The 14,161-nt window shown below is 41.0% G+C and overlaps 1 protein-coding gene across 2 annotated transcripts in view; it reads right to left on the minus strand.

Moving 5' to 3' along the window:
* LOC127801501 (chromo domain protein LHP1) overlaps positions 1–14,161 on the minus strand; it is a 53,973-nt gene extending 39,812 nt beyond the window's left edge. Inside the window, exons 1-4 of one of the 2 annotated variants that reach the window (XM_052336708.1) lie at positions 13,716–14,161; positions 13,498–13,523; positions 13,304–13,390; positions 12,410–13,171 (exon numbers count right to left, since the gene is read on the minus strand). In XM_052336708.1, coding sequence (XP_052192668.1) covers positions 12,410–13,171; positions 13,304–13,390; positions 13,498–13,523; positions 13,716–14,051 — 1,211 coding nt within the window. In that variant the 5' untranslated portion in view covers positions 14,052–14,161. The remainder of the gene's footprint in view (positions 1–12,409; positions 13,172–13,303; positions 13,391–13,497; positions 13,524–13,715) is intronic. The other variant, XM_052336707.1, reaches the window with a different exon arrangement.

Genomic DNA, 14,161 nt, shown 5'->3' on the forward strand with positions numbered 1-14,161 from the left:
ATTGCATGTTCCAGGCCGAACTCCCAACACCGCCTCTGGCTCTACCAGCATCACTAAATCTACACTCAATTGACTGGGAATCTCCACAGTGGCTTTCAATGCCCCTTTTGCTTCACGTAGTTGGGACACATGGAAGACAAGGTGAATGTTGCAATGTGACGGCCATGTTAACTTGTAGGCTACAGGCCCTACCTCATTTTCAATTTCAAATTGACCATAAAATCTAGGAGCCAACTTCTCATTTGAACAAGCAACCAATGTTTTTCTGCGATAAGGCCTTAGCTTCAAGTAAACTAAGTCCCCTACCTTGTATTTCACCTCTCTTCTTTTCATATATATCCCCTTCTTCATTACCACTTGGGCTCTTAGTAGTTGTGCCTTTAGTTCCTCCAAAATTTGATCTTTTTCAATCAACTGTTGCTCAACCACCGAAACAAGAGTGGATCCCTTTCAAACCTCAATACTGTTGGTGGTTCTCGCCCATACACTGCCTGGAATGGGGTTAGCCTCGAGGCTGTGTGGTATGAAGTGTTATACAATAGTTCAGCCCAAGGCAGCCACATGTACCAAGCTTTAGGTTTGGAGGAAGCAAAACAACACAGGTATGTTTCCAAGGTCCTATTAAGTACCTCCATTTGGCCATCTGTTTGTGGGTGGTAAGCTGTGCTGTGGTGGAGCTTTGTGCCTTGGAATCTACTAATGAAAATCTTATCCCTATCTGATACAATGGATCGTGGTAGACCATGAAGTCTCACAACTTCTTTGATAAAAACCCCTGCCAGCTCTCTTGCTATAAATGGATGCTTAAGTCTAATAAAATGTCCATACTTATTAAGTCTATCCACCACCACCAAGATTGAGTTCATTTTGCTCGACCTTGGTAAGCCCTCAATGAAGTCCATAGCAATGTCATCCCAAATTTGATTTGGGATAGGAAGGGGCTGCAAGAGTCCTTCTGGCGTTAGGGCCAGATATTTGTTGGCTGGCAAACATCACAATTACTCACATACTGGTGGATGTCACGCTTCATTCCCGACCAATAGACATAGCTACAATCCTCTTGTAAGTTTTCAAAAATCCCGAGTGTCCTCCCACACTTCCATCGTGTCCCTCATGTAGTAGCAACAGAATGAGAGAAGATCTCCTTAGTAGGTACAATCGACCCTTGTAAAGGAGGTGGCTGTCCGCCAATTGGAGATTGGGTCGAGAGGAAGGATCAAATTGGAGGTCCCTGACAACCCTTTGCAGCCTTTCATCTTTTTCTACTTCGCGAGCCAATTGATCAAGTTGGAGCACCTTAGGAACTATTAAGGCTAATAGGGTTGCAGAGTGGTTGAATCGAAACAAGCCATTTGTTGCGTTATTTTCTAATCCTGGTGGTATTGTATCTCAAACTGAAATCCCATTAATTTCACCATCCACTTCTGATATACTAGACTCACTAACCGTTGCTCCATCAAAAATTTGAGACTCTTTTGATCAATTCGAACCACAAACTTCCTTCCCGTCATGAACCTAGGGTTTATAACAAGGTTGGATTGGCAATCGGAATGATCTGATTGAGTAGAACTGATAATAGAACATTTAGAGGGAAATTTGGACAGAAATAGGGGAAGGATGTAAAGAGAAATGAGGGAGAGCAATAGAGAGAAACAAGAGAGAGAATGAAAAGAATTGTACGGAGAGAATCAAATTTTCATTCATTTAATTCAAGCATATCCTCTCCTCTTACAATTGGCCTTTTTATAGGCATAGTAACTAGTTGCTTAACTAATTTCTAACAGCATCCTGACAGCACTCATGTGCTTCTAACAACTTGTAAAAATATCCTAACAAACCATTGCAACCCTATTACAATGATGCCCTTCTATTATTCCTTGGGTCATGACAATTCCCCCCTCCTTGAGAGAGTTCTTGTCCCAAGAACTTGCAGCAACTATTCATTGCTTTTCATCCAATACCCGCTTTCTCAATCCGTTTCATTCTTCTTTCTTGCTTGCGTCTTTTAGGCCTCTTCTTCTTCGTTCTTAGGTTTCCAAGATCCATCCCAGGCATACTTTGGCCTAAAACTTCAATTGAAGAAATCTAATCGAGTTCAAGTTCGATGCCCCCACCTTCTGCAATAGCTGGCCGACCAAAATCGGTCTCCCTGTCCAATACAAGAATGGATAACAAATCTACAACCATAGCTGCCTTTACTGTATTCCCATTCAACCCATGGCCAAGCTCTATTGCAAAAATATCGACAACATCCTGGAAATATAGCGATGAAGAGTTGTAGAGTTGCCTTGGGTGCTCAGACCAGTGTTGTATGTGAGCATTAGAATTAGGGGCTGCTATGATTTCAATCCCAGCCACTAGCTCCTTAGTGGCTGCCATAAGGCCTTCATCCTGGCCTTCTTTCCCTACCTGATTTGCAGCCTAATTATCTGATGAAACAATATCCCTGCCCGGACTATCAGATATATGGAAGCCATCTATGTAGTAGTTCTTACCTCCAATTTGTTGTATAAACTGATTAGCACCCGATTTATCAGCGTCCAGCTCTTGTAAAGTGTGATCTATACAGATCTCCTCATCAAATCTACTTTCATGTTCTGAATCCTAAGTTACCATTGATAAATAGGCTTTGATTCCAGCAACAACTTCCTTAATATTGACTGATTTTTCAGTTGGTTCCTCTTGATTCCATGCAAATAATTCAACAGCTTCTTTTCCCCGCATTTGTCGAGATATTTCTCTACATGCACTTCTCCTTCAAAAAGATCCGTGGGCTCCTTTTGATTTGCTACCCTATCAACCTGATCAACATAATTTTCCTCGAGATTATACTTTTCACCACCAAAATTACTCCCAATATTGCAGCCATCCTTCTGGTCACTGCTGCCTCCATCATAATGCTTCTTTTTCTACCCAAAGTCTAGAGTAGGCAGTGAATCGGTCATCTGTAATCTTGCCTCATCCTTCGGCTGCTCCACTCCAAGGAATTCCTCCTTGTTTAAACTTCTGTGATAATTATCAAAATATTCCACCGAAAAGTTGTAATGATACTTCTTAATAAGTATCATCGCAAACTCTTGCAACTTCTCGTGTATCATAAGACCAAATTCCTTGCTCATATCATGTAACCCACTACTTGCTCTCTTGTCCCATTGGTTGATCTCATTCCATTGGTTGATCTCATTCTCAAACTTCTTTTCCCCTGTTTGTTGCTTCTGTCAATTGAAAATGCAGCACTCTTCTGCTGCAGTTGAGGCTCCATTTGTTTCATGTGCGCACCCATTCCCATGGCCGATTCCTCATGAACAAGACACTGCGAAGACCAAGGAGTAGGAGTTCTACACATACTGGATCCCACACTTCCCTAAGCTACTCAACCCTACATTAGAATCCCTCAATGTAATTTAATAGCCTAAAAGCACCTGCTCCTCTTCGTCTTGCCAATTTGAACAAGTTAACCAGATTTTCAAAGCCAAAATTTAGAGTTGCTCACTGTAGTGGTCTATTGTACCACTTCTAACTTAGCAATTGGTTGCTTGAATCCGATGTGTTGATTAACCAACCACGAAATTTACCATATCTGTTTTTCCTTTCCACAAATTTGAACTAAGAGCCGTCGAGAAGTAACAGTCTATGAACAACCAAAAATTAACCGTCAAAGAGCGTTGGAACCCCTTTCCAATCAAGGTGGGCAGCTCGCTTCACTCATACGGTCAGAATTGCTTCTCGGCCCAAAAATCGCAGCACCATCATGCCTTTCGATCTAGTGGCCACACCCATAGAATTCCGAATGGAATTCCCAATCAAAACTATAACACCACAGTCGCACCTGTAGAAAGCTTATCAGTATGGGTCGGAATGGTCTTTTGGTCTAGTCGCAACTCTCTAGGTCGTCCGCTTCACCTCTGGCGGACTCGCGCTCGCCTCAACCGTCGCATTTCAATGGTCGTAAACCACCCTCCCTTCATTGCCTTCCAGTCGAACCAAGAATCACCTTCAAGGATCAAATCTATCACCATCCAAAATCACTATCGAGGACCACTATTAACCTAAAGATCACCGTCGACTCTTCGTTGCCTCCCAAGGTCAAGGATCACCGACTTAGCGACCCAGACCCAGTCGCTCCAGAATCATTGTCAAAGTTGCCTTAGGTTAGTTTTGCCTTCACCCGCCTTCCTCAGTCAGTCTCCTTCTCCACTCAATCAATTGATGCTTTCGATCGAGTAGGGTGTTCAATTCATTCACCCGGAACTTTGTCTTAGGCTGATGACCGCCTGAGTTCCAACTGATCGCTAGGAATCACTGCACCCAACCACTATCAACTATTGTTCAAAATCCGCTTCACTATGGATCAGCAAACGAGGTTTGCACCCAGGTTGATTAACATGTTCAGAGTGGCAGAACCAATCGAAGAAGGTGCAGAGCTTGATCGATCAAGGAAGGCAATTGTGATGCAACCAGGGGAATTTTCCAAAATTGAGAATCGATGGCTGTGGTTTCTTCGAAATTCACCTGCAAACAGCTCCGAGGATAGGAAGGCCTTACTCGTCTAAGAATTCCAATCAACTGGAACTCCCCTAAGAGTCGCTTGAATTCGCTTTCCATGACTGATTTGCTCTACTTCGAATCTAGCTTGCTTACTTCAAATCTGATCAGACTAAATTGATTTTCCAAACTCACAGCCGAAAAATGACTGCTCTGATACCATTTGTCATGAACCTAGGGTTCATAACAGAGTTGGATTGGCAATCGGAATGATCCGATTAAATAGAACTGATAACAAAATGTTTAGAGGGAAATTTGGCCAGAAATAGGGGAAGGATGTAGAGAGAAATGAGGGAGAGCAATAGAAAGAAAATGGAGAGAATCAGATTTTCATTCATTGAATTCAAGCATATCCTCTCCTCTTACAATGGGCCTTTTTATAGGCATAGTAGCTAGTTGCTTAACTAATTTCTATCAACATCCTAACAACACCCATGTGATTCTAACTTGTAAAAATATCCTAACAAACCATTGCAACCCTATTACAATGATGTCCTTCTATTATTCCTTGGGTCATGACACTTCCCAACAAGTAATGTCTCCATTTTTGTATCGCAAACACAATGGCCATCAATTCTCGTTCATAAACCGATTTTCTCCTCCCTAACTGACTAAAAGCATGACTGAAATAAGCAATAGGTCTATGATCTCGCATTAATATTGCCCCCATGCCTTCTCCCGATGCATCCGCTTCAACCACAAATGGCTTGCCAAAATCCAACAAGGCTAAAACTGGTAGAGACATCATTGTAGCCTTAAGCCGTTGGAAGGCTTGCTCAGCTGCCTCATCCCAGAAAAAAATGTTCTTCCGTAGTCGCTCTGTGAGAGGCCATGCCAACCTGCCATAGTCCTTAACAAATCGTCAATAATACCTCGTAAGCCTGAGAAAGCCTTTCAATTCTTTTAACGTTGTAGGAGTGGGCCAATCTAACATAGCTTGCACCTTGCTATGATCAGCTGAACCCTGCTATGATATGATGTGACCCAAATATTCAATTTCTAGCTGTCCAAACAAGCACTTCTTCCTATTCGCAAACAACTGGTTATCTATCAGCACTCTCAAAACACAACATAAATGTTGTGTATGTGGTTCAAAATCCCTGCTAAAAACCAGTATATCATCAAAAAATAATAACACAAAATGCCTCAATTGCTCCCTGAAAATGTCATTCATCAGCAATTGAAACGTGGCTGGCGCGTTCGTCAACTCGAATGGCACAACAAGAAACCCATAATGGCCTTCATGCGTCCTAAAGGCAATCTTCAAAACATCCTCAGCTTTGACCCGAATCTAATGATAACCAGACTTAAGATCAAGTTTGGAGAAAACCGTGGCCCCACGTAGCTCATCCAGCAGCTCCTCGATTACAGAAATTGGAAATTTATCAAGGACTGTCACCTTGTTCAAAGCCCTATAGTCCACGCAAAAACGCCACCCCCCATCCTTCTTGACAAGCAACACCAGACTAGAAAAAGGGTTGGAACTCGGTTGTATAATCCCCATGGCTAACATTTCACCTACCATTTTCTCAATCTCATTTTTCTGAAGGTAAGGGTAACGATAAGGTTGTACACTGATCGATACAGTGCTTGGAAGTAGATTGATTGCATGGTCCTTTTTCCTAGGAGGTAGCCCTTTCGGTGTTGTAAACACCCCCTCAAACTCAGCCAACACCTCCTTTAGGAACAGAGGAACTTCTCCTTAAAGGCCTTCATCATAGCCTTCAAGTATACCAAGGTTTTGCTCAAGATGGGGTCTCCCTGCAAAGTCACGACCATTCCCCCAACCTGAAACTTCATAGTTAAGGCCTTCCAATCCACACTCATCTTTTCCATGATAGCTACCCACTTCATCCCAAGGATTACATCAGAGCTACCTATCACGAGACCAGGAACCAATTGTTTGTTGTTGTTAAATTTTGTGCTAGAATCAGATATTACCTATATGTACTGTCTTTTTATTTTTTATTCTCTTGCATGCATTTGCTTTCCACCTAGGTAGTTTATTATGGTTTACTTTCCAACTAGGAAGATTGTTATGGCAAAATCTGCCAGGTGTCCAAATGCTAGAGTAAGGACAAAATAGTTGGTTAGAGGTGGGTGTGATCCGCTGCGGCAGCACCCATAGCCACAGGCCAAGCTATATAAGCTTATTCTCTCTTCTGTAAAAGGCATTCAAGAATTCAATCAAAGATTCTATTATTCTCTCTCTCTTATTTCTCTTTCTCCCTTCATTTCTCTTCTATACTTCCCTCTCCCTTCTTCTTCCCTGTTCTAGCTGTTACCTCGATTCACGTTGAATCTAGGAAGTTGTTGATTGTCACAACACCGCCGTGACACTACCCAATTAAAGGGGCAGGAAATCTTCCACAATTTGCAAATTTTGGAGGGTAAGCTTCACCCCTTTGCAAATGCCCACCCCTTGCACTGCCATTCCGATCCCCAATATCACCCCATACCATGTTGTTTCCGTCCTATGCAGACCCAACTGCTGCACCAATTTTGTTGCAATGAAATTGTGGGTGGCTCCTCCATTAATGAGTACCACTACAGGCTGCCCTTCTATTTGTCCCCTAAGCTTCATTGTTTGTGGAGTAGTTAATCCCACAACCGAACTCATTGAAAGTTCAATTACCTCACCTCCATGTGCCACCTCTCTTTCCTCAGTCTCCAATGTCTCCTCCTCAACCCCTGTTTCTCCTAACTCTTCATCATAGATCATCATGACCTAGAGTTCCCGATTTTTACACTTGTGGCCTATAGAGTACTTCTAATCGCAGCGAAAACATAAGCCCTTTTCCCGCTTGGCTCTCCATTCAGCTTCACTAAGTCACTTAAAGGGGGGATTACCGCTACCACTCGCGACCTGTGGTCTATGTCCCGGTGGGGTAGCCAATTTGGGGGGAAAATAGGACCCCTCGCCTAAACCGAAGAGGGTCGAGTGGGGTTTGATGGGGAGATGAGAGGATACCTACCCCTTATTGATCCGACAGAACCAAAACATTGTTGGAGAGCTGCATTCTTATGCTCAATGTTTTTAAGTCGTAGTCATGATCTATTCCAATCCCAAGGACTATAATACTCGAATCTCAGCCCTTATCTCGATTTTGAGGCCATTGATGAAATGACCTTCCAAAAACGCATCAGAGACTTCTGCCACTGGCACGGCCAATGTCTCAAACAGCAATCGGTAGTCCCTAACAAACCCCTCTTGTTGGAGAGCCAAGAATCTCTCCTCCAACATCCCCACTTGTGTGGAGCGAAACTGGTTTAAGATCCCCTGTTTAAGCTCTTCCCAACTTAGAACTCCCTTCTGTCGAGTCTCCCATTGAAACCACGCCAAAGCCCCTGCTTCAAAACACAGAGCAACTAACTCGATTTCCTCCTCCTCAAACAACTAATTGATAGAGAAATATCTTTCGGCTCGAAAAATTCATTCATTCGGATTTTCCCCTTCAAAAATCGGCATCTCCAGCCTTCTTCCTCGCACTTCCGGCCACCAACTCCCTCCAATTCCACCCTCTAACTCCCTGCCTATTCTTATTCCAGGTGATACCTCGAAATTCTGGGTAAATTCTGAAAGTCTATCTTCCTCCTTTGCTTTGCTCTTCCTCTCCCGTTCTTGACCCCCCGACTTCGTCTTCAAGTATGCGAACTGGTTCAACATGATTGCTACATTCCTTTCCATCGATTGTACCTCCCCTCTTATGGCGTTGATTCCCTTCTGCATCCCCTTCATCTTCCCCTCTAACTCCCCAACTCTGTTCGACAAATTCACCATTGGGATCATTGGACTCTGATACCAAAATTGGTGGGATCTCAAGAAAACTGATAGGATTCCGATTAAGTAAAGGAATTCATTGCTGGTATTTCAACTCCAAATTACAAGGAAAAATGTAAACAACGGAAAAGAATGGGCATTCGAGAGGTCCAAAACTCTCCTGTAGAATCTACTCAATTTCTTTACACTTTTCTCTCTCTCTTCTATTCTCTATTTATAGGTTGTTATTCTCCCTCCATAACCGCATCTGGTTATGCACATGCTAGTTACACAAACCAGACAAGTTCGATTCTACCCTTGGTGCACATGCTGGCTGTTATGCAAACCCAATTGTGTTACCATTATGCCCTTGACTCCTAAAGAGCCTTTGATAGGTCCACTGCACCAGAGGCCTATCACGTTGCAACTCCCCCCCCCCCCCCCCCCAAGCTTGTTTGCTAAAGAAGCTAAAAGTTGTTTGTTTAACTAAATAAACGAGCTTAAACAAGCTTTAATGGAGCTGAGCTTTGAGTCATTTATGAACAGATTTGCTGCTTATGTAGCCCTAGATGAGAGAAAGAGGAAGGATTTTTAAATGTAAGGACATTTTAGTCATTTTAAAATATTTATCTAAGGTTAACCAATGGCAAGGGGGAAACTGCAACACGCTTTACAGAATAAGGGTACTCACTACATTTTCTCAAGTGGCATGGGTACTGCCTGCATTTACCCTAAACCTCAAGGGCATCAAGTGTATTTTTCCTTAACAAACTTCAGCTACTGCTGAGTTTCCCTAATTAAACATTTGTAAGCAAGTTAAGCATTTTTAGTCCTCTCAAAAATTAACATAATTAAAAAGTTAATTCATCAATTGTGAATTCAAGTACAAAACAATTTATTTTGAACAGTCTCCAATCCTCTCAATATACAGAGAACATAATAAGGAGAAACTGATTTAACATAATATATATTACAAGTAATCAACTCTAGCAAAAACATATTCTACATATACTATCTGAAAGCATTCCACACAAACATACATGACATTTTAAAATTGACTGCGCAAGATAAAAAGAAAAAATCTCGGTGCAAAAGTGAGAAAAACATTTAAAATTAACTCTAGGGGAATGAAGATTTTATATACTAAAATTGATATCATCACATTATAAGATATTGAAACATTGTGTTCAAGATCTGAATCTCATTCACACAACTCTATCAAAAGATTGGACATCTTTTTAATTAGTATAAACTACAATACAAACATAAAGGCAGCACAAAGAAGAGTAACAATACCAACCATATAACCTGGTAACTCCAAAATGTAAGTTATACCACTGACAATGTCATCGTTCAAAAAACACTTGACTAGATCCTTCATGTGATATGAAAACCATAGAGTAACTTAATTTTAAGGATTAAATCTATACAGATATCAAAATTAGCAAGAATATATTGTAACTCCAAAAAGAATAACACAAGGACATTAACAATTGATAAAAGGAAAATAAATGTGTTAAAGAGGGTAAACTCACATGCAAACATAAAGGTGTTACAAAGAATAGTAACAATCTCAGTGACTAAGTATTAGCTAGTAACTAAAAAGTATTAAGTCATATCACTAAAAATTATTTGCTCATACAACCACCTACTCTATTTTTCATCACTATGTACAACTTGAAATAACTTAACAATTAATTCCATCATAATTAATAAAACTTTTTTGCAGCTCAATGGAAGTATACATAGACATTAGTATAGTATTCCAAGGATGGTGGACTGAACAATCACAGTATTGTTGTCAAAAAACAGGAAAACATGCCTCATTCCTAGTGATACCACCATGAGCTCCAAGATAAATTTATGTGAGTCATGCAACTATCACGTCCTTGGCAATAGAATTAATAGAAAAAATTAATTCTAGAATTGCTTCCACCACATCTATATATATATAATGAATAGGAGATTGTAATGACACTGATCCATCTATATAAAGATGCATGAAGGAAACAATATACTAAACTTGGATAGAACTGCAAGAAACCCAATTCTTGAAATCACAAGATCCATGGACAACGTAGGAATTGTACAGTCAGAAGACTGCTTGGTGCCAAAATTCTGCAGTCAAGTTCCAAAAATACCTGAATTCCTTTCATTCATAACATGCATTGAGATGACCCTCCCTCTTGCTATGTGTGTGCTTGGGTTGGGTTTTGTTGTGGGGGTGGTGGGGGGGCCTTAATGACTACCCTCATATACCAAAGTAACCAAACCTGTGTTCTTGAATGAATATTTATATCTTGATTAAACCTTTGAGTAGTTGGTGGACCTCTAGACCTTGCCCCATACACCCAACCCCACCACAAGGACCAGATGTGAATGGTTAAACAAGCAATTCATACATGACAACCATTCCAGGCATGTTTACAGCTCTTCAAGTGAAAAACAAAAAAAAAAAAACAAAAACGAACAAGGGGATTTTCTTATTTAGTCTAAGTATGCAAAGGAGCTAGCTTTTAAATTTGCTTTAACAAACACTAAGCATGATGCTGATGCAAACTTAGCCTAACTTTGAGATGGTAAGCACTAGGCTCTGGCTGCTCTACTAGTTGGGGGCATGCTCAATAGAAGGATGTGCAATTAAATCCTATTTCAATTACACAATCCATTTGATATAAAGAAATCATCTATGATCCGTAAACTTTGCTTTCCAAATACTGGTTGTACTACATTCTTTGTTTCTTGACAAGATTCATACATCAAAAGTAGGACGCATATACAGTTAAGTGGTCATCCACCTCCAATGCACATTTTTACCAAGGTATGTATATTTCAGATTTCAAAGAAATACACTTCCACAAAGATGCTTGTTACAATACATAAAGCACAAAAAAAGGGGAAGAAAATTTTGAAACAACACCAAGCAGGTAAAATTGTTAAGAAAAAGGAAAAATAAGTTCCCCAAGGACAGGGTGATGAGTTTTCCTTTCTTCATTGATTAAAGGGGGTGGAGCAAATAAAAATATAAGAAAGAGGCACTCATTAAATTAGAATCTCCCTTTAATCTTCCTCATCTTCAGATTTGACTACATATATTAACAATAAAAAAAAGTCTACTAGATGCCTATCCACAATGCAATTCTTATATGAGATCAAAAGGTTTCAAAAACTTCTTTTTAAGTCTACGTCTCCTCAGCCCCACAAAAAATTCTATAGGTCTGTTCTACCGCATTCATAGTCCTCACCACAATACCATTAGTCTGTTACCCCACTCCACAACCATCAAATTCAAATTCAACCCTCACACAATATTGCATAGTTTGCTTTAAATTTGTAAAGCATCACAAACATTGTAAACAATAGTCATCAACAAAAAATATATATATATAAAGAAAAGCTGCTCAACAAGATTCTAATAAGTATATAAAGAGGCTAGTAAGTTATTTCCTTTAACATTACAGGGAACTAAATTCGTCTAAATGACCTAGGTGGCATTCAAATCTCAGCATATTTCATCATACAAGGATACCAAAGTTTCTAGGTTAGCCAGATAACCCTGCCATCTTCAATATGTGAAACTTGATACTGTTTAACACACCATTGTCATGTACGGTGACAACTTAAAGCAGGGCTCTTTTCACATTATAGGAACCTTTCAAGAAATCTGAAGAAAACATTATATGTTCTCTACCAATTTTTTCTGTACACATACAGATTTCTTTTATTCCACAATAGGTAATTGCTCTTACCTAGTACATATTCCTCTAAGATCATTTAGCATTAGCATGTCAATTGATTGTCGAATTACTGGTAATTTCACATTATTATTAAAGAATTTTTCATTTCTTTATATATTATATATTTTCAGCTACCTCCACTTTCTAGTTATCATTTCTCATGCTGACAAATAAGTAAAAGACGTGGACACTGATACTGTAGGACAATGAAGCTTATGATCACAAACCTTATAAGATATAGTTATGTATAGTTATCATCACCGTATGTCTACTCATCAAAGTTAAAGTTATGTATAGAGTGTAAACATAAAAGCATGAGGCTAATTTTAAAATTCTACAAGGTGAAAGTCAGAGTTAGATTACAAACCTCATGGCCATGAAAGTTACTGACACGTCAAGAACGTCGTTTGTCACAGAAGATGAATAGCTTATAGGCTTTATGATCTCAGTGATAGGGTATACATTTTTTGAGTTATCAAACTTGATTTTGTGACCCGAATCATTACCCACAAAGTCAGGATTTTGACTCCCCTGCCATCCAGCTTGACCGCAAGCACCATTACTGGTCTTCCCTGTTGGATTTCCTACCTCATCTGATACACATGGGGCTGAATCTTGTGTAAACCTCTTGACAGAACCAGACTTCCTCCTCCTAGATCCAGTGCAGCGTCCAGGTTGAACTTGTTCACCACTATCAACCTTCAATAGCCCATTAGAAGGACCATCACCTTCTAAAGCATGGGAATCTTGGTGGCTTCCTGCCCATTGATTTACATTTTCCACATAGATAGTTGATGCTCCTCTCAGTTCACTGAGCTTTAAGTTCAGTTCATTTTGCTCTTTCATTCCTTCAACTTGTGTGGACATCACTCCAAACCCATTCTCTTCAGCTTGCTCCGAGGATCCAACAACATTGAGAGGCCCCAAATATCTCTCCACCACATTGGATATCCTGGAGTCGTCAAGAGGAACTATGGGCGATGGTTCGTCAATAATCCTGACTTTAACAGCTGGTACATTATCGGTAGCTGCAGAAGGAGAATTTCGTTGCTTCTTCTTGGGTTGACTGTGAGTAGCCCCAAACTTGCGCTTGCGCCTCCTTGATGACCTATGTTTCCCAGACCGCAGACTTCAACCAAAGAAGAGAAACAAAGAACTTGGTGTCAAACAAAGATACGACGAGCAACTTGATACTCAACAATTCAATTGAAAAGAAATCATCACTGGGGGGGGGGGGGGGGGGGGGGGAATGAGGGGGAACCTCTCTTCAAATGCATCAATAACATCAGAACAGGACAAAAGATTCTCCAACGGCTCCCACGTGTTTGCCGTCTCAGGCCACCCACGCCTTCAATACAAACAAACACGTGCAATTATTAGAATCCGAAGTTCACAAACAACATCAAATCACCGTATAAATGCAAACAGATGGCGTTACTCGAATAGAAAACGCACCATTTGATGAGATACTGAACTTCGCCCTTTTTTGCAGCATTCCAGAAGCGTGGCAGAGACAAACACCCGCGAAATCAGGCAGAAGAAAACGTATAACGATATCATCATTAACCTAGCGGACAGAAGAATAAAATGCAAAAGAAGAGGAGGGAAGGGACAAGAAGAAAGAACAACAATTGAAAGCAGAATGATAGATAGCGATAGGGAGAAAGAGAGACCTTGCGAACCCTTTTCTTGCGCACGGCTTCAATCTCGTAAAATCCTTCGGCGAGCTTGGGCCTCTCGGCCTCAGCCTCTCCTCCTTCGATTTGGAGATGCTCGAATTTGTCGAAACCCTTGTCTCCCTCCTCCTCTTCTTCGTCGTCCTCCTCCTCTTCCTCCTCGGCGCCATCCCCTTCCTCTCGCCGTTGCACCTCGTCTCCCTCCACCGCCACCGCAGCAGCCTCGCCATCGCCACCATGATCCGCCACGGCATCAGGTTCTCCGCCGCCGTCCTCGGCGGAAGCCGGCTGCTCGGCGTCGATCGGAGGGCCTTTCTTCTTCACTGACTTCATCTCTCTCTCTCTGTCTCTCTCTCTCTGCCAGGGATTTTTTTCTTTTCCTTCTATCTGGCTCTTTTAGATCTCGCAATTAAGCTGCTGCTGCTGCTGCTGCTTCAAGGACG

This window comes from Diospyros lotus, chromosome 5 (assembly GCF_014633365.1).
Source record: "Diospyros lotus cultivar Yz01 chromosome 5, ASM1463336v1, whole genome shotgun sequence".
Lineage (NCBI taxonomy): Eukaryota > Viridiplantae > Streptophyta > Magnoliopsida > Ericales > Ebenaceae > Diospyros > Diospyros lotus.